The sequence below is a fragment of the Phascolarctos cinereus genome, unplaced genomic scaffold, assembly GCF_003287225.1.
Source record: "Phascolarctos cinereus isolate Bilbo 61053 unplaced genomic scaffold, phaCin_HiC Scaffold_5;HRSCAF=322, whole genome shotgun sequence".
In the NCBI taxonomy this organism is placed as follows: domain Eukaryota; kingdom Metazoa; phylum Chordata; class Mammalia; order Diprotodontia; family Phascolarctidae; genus Phascolarctos; species Phascolarctos cinereus.
In genome coordinates, this window is record NW_027555958.1 from 476,321,589 (window position 1) to 476,333,766 (window position 12,178).

Consider the following 12,178-nt stretch of genomic DNA (forward strand, 5'->3'; position numbering starts at 1 on the left):
TGTGACCTTGGACAAGTAATTTCACCTCTGTGACTCAGTCTACTCATATGTAAAATAAGAATAATAATATTACCTATGCTGCATTAGGATGGTGTGAAGATCAAAGGAGATAATATTTATAAAGTGCTTAGCGCAGTTCCTGACATAGAATAGGCACTCAATAAATGCTTGTTTCCTTCCTTCCTCCTTCCCTCCCTCTGTTCCTTCCTTTTTTCCTTCTTTTTTCCTTCCTTCCTTCCTTCCTTCCTCCCTCCCTCCCTCCCTTCCTTCCCGCCATCCTTTCTTCCCTTTTTCCTTCTTATTAGTCAACAATGTGATGTCAGCCAGTTAAGCAGATGGGATTTTAGGATTTATTAAGAGGCATAGCATCCAGGAATACAGAGCTGATCACACCAGAGCTATTTTGCCCTCCTCTGACCATTCTTGGAGTATTGTGTTCAGCCAGATTTTGGGTGATCAGGTGAAGAGTTCAGGGAAGGCTGTATGCTGAAAAGCCATGTGTTGTTAAACCCCATTTGAAATATCATTGAAGGAATTACCCATGTTTAGCCTTGAGTGCAGACAAAGAAGGGGCAGGCCAGGACAGCTGTTTTCCGTTCTTTTACGGGCTATCCTTTGGAAGAGGAATGGGCCAGCTTCTGCTTGGATACTTAGGGCAGAATTAGGACTAACGAGCTGAAGCTGCGGGGCTTGGTTTTGTGGGGAAGGAGGGAGCCGAAAACAAAACAAAAAGAAGTGAAACTAAACAAATTGGACCAAGGTTTGGTAACACTTACACAAGTGTCTCATGTTGGAAATGGATTGCCTCAGGCCAGTGGGAGCCATCACCGGGATCTATAATCACAGGATGGTTGAGGGAGCGTCCGATGTGTTAGAGTCGGGATTCTTTCTAAGGCTTCGAGTGGACAAGATGGCCACTGAGGACCCACACTTCTCTGGAAATCTGTGAAGCTGTGATTTTTGGTGCCTGAATTAGATCTTAAAAGAATGGGGTAGTTTCAATAGGAGACACTGGACAGAAAAACATCACCAACCATCATCCCTCACATCTACAAAATTCTTTAAGGTTTGTGAAGTGGTCTACACACATCATCTCAACTGAACCTTACAACCACCTGGTGATGGGGACGATCTCATTGCCCCACTTTACAAATAAGGAAAATGAGACTCAGCTAAATTAAAAGACGTGACCAAAGTCACACAGAGGGAGGATTTGAATCCAGGCCTTCTGACTCAGAAGTCAGCACTCTTGCCTTTGCAGCACGTGGTTTCCTGTTCCCGAGCCCCTGTGAGATGCTGTGGTTCTATTCTTGGCACAACATTATATCCCTAGCCTTCTGACCCTGCACTATGACACAGCAGGTGGGGAGCACAGTGGAGGGGCCAGAATACTGGGCCTGGAGTCAGGAGACCTGCCTCAACTCTGCCTTCTGACTGTCGCTATGTGGAGGACCTTCCTCTCTGAGCCTCACTGTCCTCACCTAGAAAATGAAGAGGTTGGATTATGTGGCCTTGCAGCTTGTCTTGAGTCTTAAGTGTATGAGCCAAGGCTCTCCCAGGTACCTAGCCTCATTCCTACTCTAGTACTTATTATTGTGGCCAGAGGCAAGTCACTGATCTTCTCTGGACCTTGGTTTTCTCATATGTAAAATGAGAGGGTCGTACCCACTGGCTTCTTTGGTCCCTTCCAGATGGAGAGCTAGGCTCATAAGTAGCTATTTAGTACTTCTGTGTCCACAAGCCAGCTCCTCCTTGCCCTAGTACGGAATCCAGCTGCACTACTTTCCTTGACGCTCAGAGATGTCAGTGCTGCCTGGAAGGGAGACCCCAGCCCAGAAGAGTATGTGGACTAGCCCCCTCCTGGGTTGCAGCAGAAGAACTGAACTCACGAAAACCACGGTTTTGCTTTTCCTAGCTGCCACAGAAGTTACTTGGGTAGAATTAATGTTTTCACTTTTCTACTGAGGCTTTTAAAAAAATCTAAAACCTAGCTGTATTTATCTTTGTTTAACAGGACAGAGAGAAGGTCTAAAGAGTTTACCTCCACCCTGCCTTCTGTTTTCTGTCCTCATACTAGTTGTCTGACAAGGAGACACTTATCCCAGACCCTGAGCCTACTCCTTCTGGAGAAAGCACATCTCCTCTAATTGATTCTTACACCTGCCATCCCCCGGTGCCTCATAATCATTGGAAACATTTTTGCAGCTATGGATTCTTCCATTTGATTGTCTGGCTTCTGAAATTCTTGCAGACCAATGGACTCGCTATTGTATTTTTAAATAAAGAGTCTTTACTGAAGGCGATTGATTACCTGCATCTGTCGCCTTTCAGTGAATTAAGTTAGTATCTTGCAGTTCATCATATTGTGAGCTTCCTGCCTTAATTAATGAGGCAGCTGGAAAAAAGGAGCATTAAATATTCTGTGGCTGTGCCAGTTCTGCGATGTAAGGGGCCTAACGCTGGGGCCTGAGATTTCATTGTTAGAGTTGTCTTTGTCTTTCTAATTCCCCTGCTGGAAATTCAATAATCATCGATTTCATTTTGTTAGAAGGATTCTTATCGCTTTGCCTTGTCTCAGAGACCAGATCTTTATATGTTCTCCCTTATGCTCCATTTGTTGACTCCACCTTACCTTCCGAGTACATTTAATGGTTGCCTTTTCAAGTGGATTGAAAGCACTTTGGTTTGCAAAGTGGTTTTGAGAAAGTGTCTCTGGTAAGAAAAGAAAGAGCCAGATCAGGGAAACCTCACTGGACTGAAACCTGGGTTGACAAGGGACTGTCAGGAGATAAGGATGCCTCCCTCTCACCAAGTGAGAATCCTGAGTGTAAATGGGGTAAAATCGCCAAAAACAAAGCTAAGCTGTTACAATTTTGTTAATTATAAACTGTAATGAACATGGAAGACCTGTCCACAAAAAGAACTGTGTTTAAATACAAAAAAAGGGGAGAGGGGGGAGATATAGATTTGAAGTTGATAGAACTCATATCTGTCTTAAATTTGAATGGATTTTTGTGATTAAAAAAAATCAGTTAGGAACTCTCAGTATGGAAAGTTACTCCTCTGATACAGATTAGCAACTCCTTTGTGACTTAGTGACTAAGAGGTTCAGTGACTTGTCCAGAGTCACACTGAAAGTATATCTTAAGATCATGCATTTAGAGCTGGAAGTAATAGCCTTAGAGATGATCTACTTCAGCCTCTTCATTTTATAGATGAGGAAGATGAATCCCAGAAGCCAGAGACACATGGCTAGAATATATTAGAGACATGACTTGCACCCAGATCTTCCTGAGTCCAAAGCTATGCCCATATCCACCACAGCAGTTGTGTCAAATAGAAACAACATTGCAGTTGGCATATTGACCTAGAAATCCACATGTCAATATGATGGCTGTTTTATTTTTCTTTGTTTTGCTAAATGTTTCCCCATGATGTTTTAATCTGGTTTGGGATGTAGCATGTGTGACATATGCATATTACAGAATTGTGGGCTCCTCCCAACAAAACTGGATATCTATATTTGGAATTCACCTGTTCCAAGATGAACTCATTATGCCCACCATCCCATCCCAATTCCCAAGTTGTACCTTCATAATCAATCCCTGTTCTGGCCAATTGCATTGCTAACCTGCCAGGTATAGATCTTCAAAAACCTTGGATTTTGAGCTAAGAAGATCAGGATTTGAATTCTGCCTCAAAACTTACTACTCATATGACCATGAATAAGTCAGTGAACCTCTATGATCTTCAGTTTCCTCATCTGTAAAATAGAGAGTATAACAGCATCCACATTATAGGGCTGATGAGCTTGTCAAGAAAGATAACATCCATAAATCACTTTGCAAACCTTAAAATGCTGTGTGAATGTGAGCTATGATGGTGGTTCTTGGTTAACAGTAGGGAGCAAGCTGTGTGCCTTCACAAGTTTTGAGTCCATTTCCATCATCACGTCGTTGCCCAAGTTTTTCCTGTAAATTACTCCCCAGTTTAAGTAGAGATTATTTTGAGGTGTGCTTGAGGAAACTCTAACAGACTTCAGCCTATTGAGAAATTTGTGGTGGGGCATTTACCCCTCAGAAATCGGCCAAGTTCCATTGATTGTTTCATTGATCATCTAGACTTGTTCTCGTGAATAATGGAGATTGAATGTAAAAGTGTTTGTGCATACATCCTGCAGAGGCTGGTGGTTAAACGTTTACCAGCACTCCCCTGTATTGTTCTATAGACACTGTGAGAGCTCAGTCAGAGGATAGTGGAAGGTTCAGAGAATAAAGTTGTCAGCAGGCTGGATGTCTGGTGACTACCGGCTGATAATGAATAATCATGAAAACAATAGTAATAGAGGCAGCAATCGCTGGCGTCTTATTGTTCTTTGAGGCTTGCAAAGCACTTTACTCCATTACTTCTCGCCAGCCTGACAACAGTCCTGAGACAAGGGATGGCAGGTAATGGTTCCCTTCTGAGGCAATTTCTCCTCATCAGCGCCTCCTCTTCTTCCTTTGAGGCTGATGCACACGGCTCATCCTCTCAACAACAGCACATCAGGGCTCATTCTTCTCTAGCATTTTGCTTCACCTCTCTTTTCCTCCTCCATCTCTTGCCTCTTGCTTAAAGCCCTTACAAAGGAGTAACAAAACCTTAGGTGGTCTATGTGAACTTCTTGCTCGTAAGGGCTCCCAGCCAGCTAGCCTTTAATCTTTTGCCCTTCTCTTTGAGCTTTCAGCTACAGCTGTACTCTGATGGAACATTTTCTGAGTGAGCTGCAAGAGCGAATTAATTTTAGCCTATGCTAATAAGAGAAGGATCATATAAAAGCACCTCGTTTCTGAAGGGAGGCTGGAAGAGCTATTTTTTTAATAGGTCTTCATACATAAATGCCTAATTACAGCTATGTCAGGTGAAAAAAGTCATTACATCAAACAGTCAGCCAGCACTAAGAGAAAAGATTCTGTAACAGCACAATTGAGGATTCACTCCTGAAATGGTGACATTTGGAATGAATGTCAAGAAGTGGGTACATTTAAGGAAAAAATAGATAATACTGTAAGAAAGAGTTCTGAGTGAATTAAAAAACAGAAACTTTAAAGCTTGTAACCAATTGTTATGGCTCTTGTCTAAAGCATATTTCCTATTGGAAGCAAGATATAATTTTGATGTAAATAGGCAAACCTTCATTGGGCCATCTCTAAAACCGGTGGGAATTTATTACCAGGGACTTAAAAACAAGAATATAAGGATGTATTGAATTGAAGGACTCACTTTAACTGCAAAGAGCTCTTTATGTCAGATCATAACAGACTGGGCTGTTGAAATGTTCATTAAAAAATAAATAAAACCTAGTTTAGACTAATCTCCCAGCCTCAAACCCACCCCCCCCATCTGCCCTAAAGGTCATGTCTGACCATGTCAGCCCCTAATTCTGTTGCTCCCCGTTGTCTCTGCCATTTAACACTCGTCTCCCTCCTCTCTTTCCATACTCATTGCACAAGAGCCCCCTCCATGCATTCTATGATCCAGGCACATGGGCCCATTTGCCATTCCTCACATATCCATGTCCCATCTTGATTACTTTGCATTTTCTGTCTCCCATGCCTGGAACACACAACTTCTACACTTGTTTCTGGGAAATTCTGTTCTTCAAGCCAGTACAAGCACCTCTTGCACAAGGCCTTTGTTGGTCCCCACTCCGGCCCCAGTTGTAGACCTTTCCCCTCCAAGTTCACCTTGCATCTCATTTATATGTTAATCAGCAATCATTTATTAAACACCTTCTATGGGTCAGGCATTGTGTTATATGCTGATGATACAAAGAAAGGCCAAAGACAGCCCCCGCTCTCAAGGAACTTATGACTAATAGAGGAGAAAGCATGCGTATTGAATAAAGTTGGTCAGTTCTGCATTTAAGGACCAAACTGACAGATGAGTGAAGGGTGGATGGGGGTGGGGAGAGATTGGAGACAAGGAGACTGACCAAAAGGCCATTATGAGCACGAGATAAGGAGGGCGTCCCCAGTGGTGGTATGTCCGAGGAGAGAAGAGGGCACAGAGGAGAAATGTTATGAAGTTATAAACAATATAACTCAACAATCAATTGGTTATGGGGTGGGGAGAGAGAGTGAGGAGATGAAGATGACACCTAAGTTTCCAACCTGCATGACCAGAAAGCTGGTGATCCTCTCTACAAGAGGACAGTTGGGAAGAGGGGAGAGGCAGAGAGGGAGGGAGATAAGCCCAATGTTGGGTGTGTTGAGTTTAAGGTGTCTACAAGGCACCCAGTCTAGATGCAGCTTGTGCTGCAAGACTGGATATTGAGAGAGGGGTCGGGGAGATGAATGAGTCCGAGAATTGTCTGTGTAGAGATGGTGATTGAATACATGGGAGCTGATGAATTCGCCTAGGGAAATAGTATAAAGGGTGAACAGAAGGTGAATAAAATAGGGTCAAAGAAAACAGGGTAGTACCATTTGTATTTTCTTATTGTTTGGAAGATCACGTGAGCAAATTTATGCGAAGTGATTCACAAATCGTACATTTCCACATGAAAGTTGAATATTGTTATTCGCTTCCAACCAAATGAAAGCTGGGATTTTCTGTGGGTTTCAGTCCTAGGTCAGCCTTGTCTTTGGGAGAAGGGATGGACAAACTGTGCAACCCATAAGCTTAATTCTGAATCTTTATAGGGAAAAAGTTACTTTAAAACATTTCCCCTTTTAGGGGCAGCCAGGTGTAGCAGTGGATAAAGCACCAACCCTGGAGTCAGGAGGACCTGAGTTCAAATCTGGCCTCAGACACTTGACATTTGCTAGCTGTGTGACCCTGGGCAAGTCACTTAACTCCATTGCCTAGCCAAAAACAAAAAAAAATCTCCCCTTCTAATTCTAGGTAACAATAGCTGTATTCTCTTGTAAGATTCTAAAGTACTTGCCAAATATTCTAAGCTCACAAAAAACTCTTCAAATAGATTTTATTCCTATTCAAGGAATGTTGAATTGTTCTAGATAATTCTGACATACCTTTATGGACTGAAAAGGACACCAGAAATATTGTCCAATCCATCACTTCGCAGACAAGAAAACTGGCCTCCGGAGAGATTAGCAAATGCCTTTTCCAAGTCCCTAATTCCTGCTCTTGGCAGAACCAGGACTAGACTCTTTGTCTCTGGATTCTCCTTATTATTTCTTTCCCCTAAGCCACATTGGATTGAAGCCTTTCTTTCAGCAGTAAAGGCTTTCTTGGTATTTTAAAACAAAACTAAGAGGACCCTGCACTTCATTGATAGCCCAATGTGGTTTCGGTAAAGCTCATATTTTGACAATTGTTCAGAAGGCCAACATTTCATAATTAATAGATGTTCAGCTGAAAGGCTGACCTTCTGAATGGATGGGCAAGTGCAAACTTAGAAAAAAATCCACTTTGGACTATTTATTGAAGCCTTGGAGCAGTTATCTTTTGGAATGAAGTACATCTTGGAACTGTGCCTTGGAAATTGGCTCTCTATGTGAGCATTTCACAAAGTCCTTTTAAAATAAAAATTCATGCTAAGTCTTCCATTTGAGCGTTATGCTAAATTTAAAATATGAAACTTTCTAAAAGGGCTCTCATCTACCTTGATCTCTGCCACATCCTGTTAAGGGTCTCAAAGGTCAAACTTTGGGGAATCAGAAATCATCAGGTTTTTTTTCACATGAATGATTCTTAAATTTTCCTTCCTGACTTAATCTGAAAGAGCCCCTGTGCAGATTTCTTCCTGTCCCTTTGCATTCCTTGTTTGGGCCAATTAGCCCAATTGGTTAAAACAGGTTTTTGATGACGATCTGGTCATGGATTTGACATCACGTTGGTCATCTGGAAAGTTCTCAAGAATACCAGTAATACTTCATTTAGAACCAGTACTATTATGCATAAGAGTAAACACACCAAAATCTACTGGGCCAGTACAAATGTATCCTAAACTCTTGGAGAGAAAAAAAAGAATATACAAGGCACAAGGCCACTGATTGTGGATCAGCAATATTGTTTTTATATACAGAGTTGTGGATCCCATGTCATCAAGATTTTCAGATTCAATAGGAAAAAACCCTACTCGTCTCCCTGCACTCTCCAGAAAACCCAATTACTATAACAAACATTTCTCAGTCCATGAAGGACAATCACCATTTTAGTTCTCTTTTCAAGTGACAGAGAGGATAATTTCTACAAGCTTCAGAAATGAAAACCATAAGATTCAGCAGGAAGATTCAGGAATTATATGTGGAACATTTGAACAGGAATCAGAAGGCATGGATCCTAACTCATCCTTATATGCATTCTCTGTCTTTAATTTAATATGTGATATTAGGCAGAACATTTTAACCTGTTTGATCCTCAGATAGATTTTTTGTTTTGTTTTTTATTGTTTTTCCTTTGTTAAATATGGTGGTTGGATTAAGCTTTGAAATTCCATGAGATGAGAAAATAGGAGCAGTTGTATTATTATAAGGGGAGGTAATATGATTATTTTCATGGAAGAATGAGTGGATAGATGGATGGATGGATGGATGGATGGATGGATGGATGGGTGGGTGGAAAAGCATCTGTCAAGCATTTTCTATTTGCAAAGCACTGTGAGATAAAGAGAAAGTCAAGAGAATCCCTACTGTCAAGATTTCACATTCTGATATGGGAGACAACATAGATTTTCAGCTATAAGTCAGAGAAAAAAGCAGATTGGTCTTTAGGGTACAGCAAAAAAATCAGATAATTTATCTTCTTTAATATAATTTCCTTTGATAAAATCACTCCTATACAGAATGCGGAACCATTCAAAAATTCCAAGAACTTTGATGTTGCTTTTTGGTTTTAGGTATTTCTGTAAGCTGTTTATAAGCTTTGAGGGAGATGGGACTGTCACATTTGATGAGAAAGTTGCTAGGTCAAGTCAAGGATTGCTTCTCCAGTCCATGGCTTCTGGAGTAAACTGAGAGCAGAATTGGTGGTGGGGGCTGAAAGGATTGATATTGCTGGGACTTTTGAACTGCCTTGCAACTAATGGCTCGGCATTTGGGGCTGATGGTGTCAGGGATGGAGTGGCTCTCCTCAAGATGTGTATCCTGTATGCACTATCCCCCCAAAAGAACTGACTGTGCCCTGAGGAAATTGGTGAAGAGGAAAAATAGCATTGTCATCACTGTCTTGACTAGCTGCTCTGAATACCAGAAGCATGATACCTGGCACATAGTAAATACCTAATAATTGCTTTTCCATGGATTGATTCATTCACTTTGAGATGGAAAGTTGGTGGGAGGAACTATTAATTTTGAGCTACTTTTTCATGAAAGGCAATGGATTCATCACCTCCGGTTACATGTTTTACAAGGACGTGGTAGGTGTAAGCTGAAACAGCAAGGGTTTGTATCATCTGCAGAACTGACATGGTCTTCTCTTGGATGCCCCCTTTTCTAGGCTGCTGACATCCTGCTACAGCACGGAGCCTATGTAAATGTCCAAGACGCGGTCTTTTTCACCCCTCTACACATTGCAGTGTACTACGGTCATGAGCAGGTAAACTGGTCATCATTTTGTGATACAGTTCTCCATTACTTTGGTTCTCTTGGAAAAGATGGGGTAAGGACCACTGAGGCAAAACATCTGGACATAAATATAGTGATGTGGATGATTAGCATCACTGTTCTGCCCTGTCCCCTTCCCAGGAACTCAGGCTACTCTGAAGCTACTGCCAGTCTTTCCCCATCCTTGCACAGGTCAGTCATTCAGTCAGTAAGTGTTTATAAAGGGCCTTCTATATCCTAGTCACCGTGCTAAGAGCTAGGGATGCAAAGAGGCAAAATATGTTCCATGTTCTTGAGGAGTTCCTAGTCTGACAGGGGAGACAAGACACAAACAACTGTATGAGCAGTATAAAGTTGGAGATCATAAACCAAGGGGATGGTAATATTAGCATTAAGGTGTACACAGAAATGCACAACACACACACATGTGTGCACACACACACATGCACACATGCACATGCATGCACACACACACGCACATACGCACACACATACACACGAGCACACCCGCAGGCACACACACACGTACATACACATACATACATGCATCACCCCCACCTCCATGTGACTCTCCTCATTATTGCAGTAGATTCAGATGCCCTTGAAAAGGAGGAAAGACAGACTCACAACATAATACTTGAACCACAGGGTGGAAGGGGCTAGTCATTAGATTGAGAGGGACCTAGATGTCCCAGGAAATGTATCTCCATTGAGAGGAGCTATTGGGTCACCTCACCGTGCAAACACACTGAGGAACCTTTCCTAGAAGCCATGGGAAGGAGGACAGTGCCAGGGATAATCCCCAAGGCCTTCAGGCCCTTTTGAACATTGACTAACTTCAAAGGGCTTCCTGGGAAGTGGGGCTATGATTTCAGCTTCTTCTGTCCAACAATCCTTCATAATGCCTTTTGCATTCCATGAACTCAGGTAGCTTTCCGAACCTGAATAGCATTTGACAGACCTGAAAATTCAGTGAGAGGGACAGCGCTACCTCCTGTCTGCCCATAGGTCAGATTGCTGGTGCTGAGAAGCCTCCCCAAAATGCACGGAGTCCACCATTCTCACCTCACTTCAAACAAATTGAGTAGAAGTGGTGAATTAAGTATGCTTTCTTGTGGTCAGTCTGAACTTAGAGTGAGTACGGACGCGCGCAAACATTCCAGTTCATCAAACGTCTCTTCATCTCCGTCACTTAGGAGAACGTGCAGAATGCAACAACTGAGAAATGCTTCCATTCAGCTGTCACGGACAATCACCCAGATGATGCTAGCAAGGAAACCTCGCCCGTCTTCACTGCATTCCACTTCAGGCGTTAGTGCCTAGTTATCCAGATGAATTTCTCGGCTCAGATTTTCACTTTGCGTGGGCAGACGCAGTCATCAGGAGATATCACCATGCCATTTGGTGAAATGAGAAAAGACTTGGACTCACAGTCTGCCATCTTCCGTATGAAACCGAATACCCCACCCACCCATCCACCCACCCATCCATTATACTTCCCGATTCACTTGGATGTTCTGTGACGAAAGCGAGAGTAGTCAAAGCTTTCTCCTTGGAATTTACCTTAAACTGTAAGTAAGCGAATAAGGAAATACAAGCCAGGTCAAACCCCAAAGACCAGTCTCCTGGAGAACAAAATCAGAATATGCTTTGCCATTCCCATTTCATCCTTCTCCATTTATGTCTTTGGTTTACTTAAGGGTAGTCTGCTGTCTTTGGAAACAGACTTCACTTCCCTTCAGGAGAATCCTAGAGTGAAGAGCAAGCCTCTCTTTGTGTACTTGACTGTTCCTTATTGCTTTTGCCACCAGAAACAGGCACATGCTTGGGCACTTTCAGTCCTGGGAAGCATAACCTCCAGCCAGAGTTGATTTCTCATCTCAGTGATGTGTTACTTAGAGCACTGAAGAGTCAGGTATTGAAAATGAAGTGGAATGGGGTGGAGCCAAGATGGTGGAGAAAAGCCAGGACGTTTCCTGAACTCTCCCCAGTTTCCTTCCGAAACAACTTTAAATCAAGCCTCTAAAAGAATTCTGGACAGAATCTACAAAAAGACAGAGTGAAACAGTTTTTCTGCTTAAGAGAACTTAGAAGGATTTCAGGAAAGGTCTGCCTCACTTGGGTGACAGGAAAGAGCAGCCCAGTGCAGGCACTGTCCGGGCAAACCAGTGGGATACTGTTAGCACAGCACAGATCAGCCACCGAGGCTCTGTGAGTCTGGCACAGCAGGCCAGTTGTGAGGCCTCCAGCCCCAGTGCAGCAGGCAGACTGCGAGCCTCGGAATCCAGGGCACAACAGGTATGACTAGGCCAGGCCACCCTAGTGCAGTACATAAGCTACCAGCCCCATAGGCCCCAGATCAGAAAGCCAGTGGCCAGATCCCTAGCCCCCAGTGCAAGAAGTTTGGGACAGTGTCCCCTGTACCCCAGGAGCAAAGCTCAACTTTTAAAAATGAGCGTAAAACAAAAAAGAGCCCTGACCATAGAAAGATTCTATTGTGACAGGGAAGATCAAAATATTAACTCAGAAGAGGACAACACTGTCAAAATGCCTACATGTGAAGCCTCAAAGGGGAATATGAGTTGGTCTCAAGGCCAAAAAGTCCTCTTAGAAGAACTCAAAAAGGA

At 42.8% G+C, this 12,178-nt stretch overlaps 1 protein-coding gene across 3 annotated transcripts in view; it reads left to right on the forward strand.

Moving 5' to 3' along the window:
• Positions 1-12,178, forward strand: part of TNNI3K (TNNI3 interacting kinase) — a 340,568-nt gene that overhangs the window by 84,562 nt on the left and 243,828 nt on the right. For all 3 annotated transcript variants that reach the window (XM_078156719.1, XM_078156718.1, XM_020968575.2), the window contains exon 6: positions 9,445-9,543. In XM_078156719.1, coding sequence (XP_078012845.1) covers positions 9,445-9,543 — 99 coding nt within the window. The remainder of the gene's footprint in view (positions 1-9,444; positions 9,544-12,178) is intronic.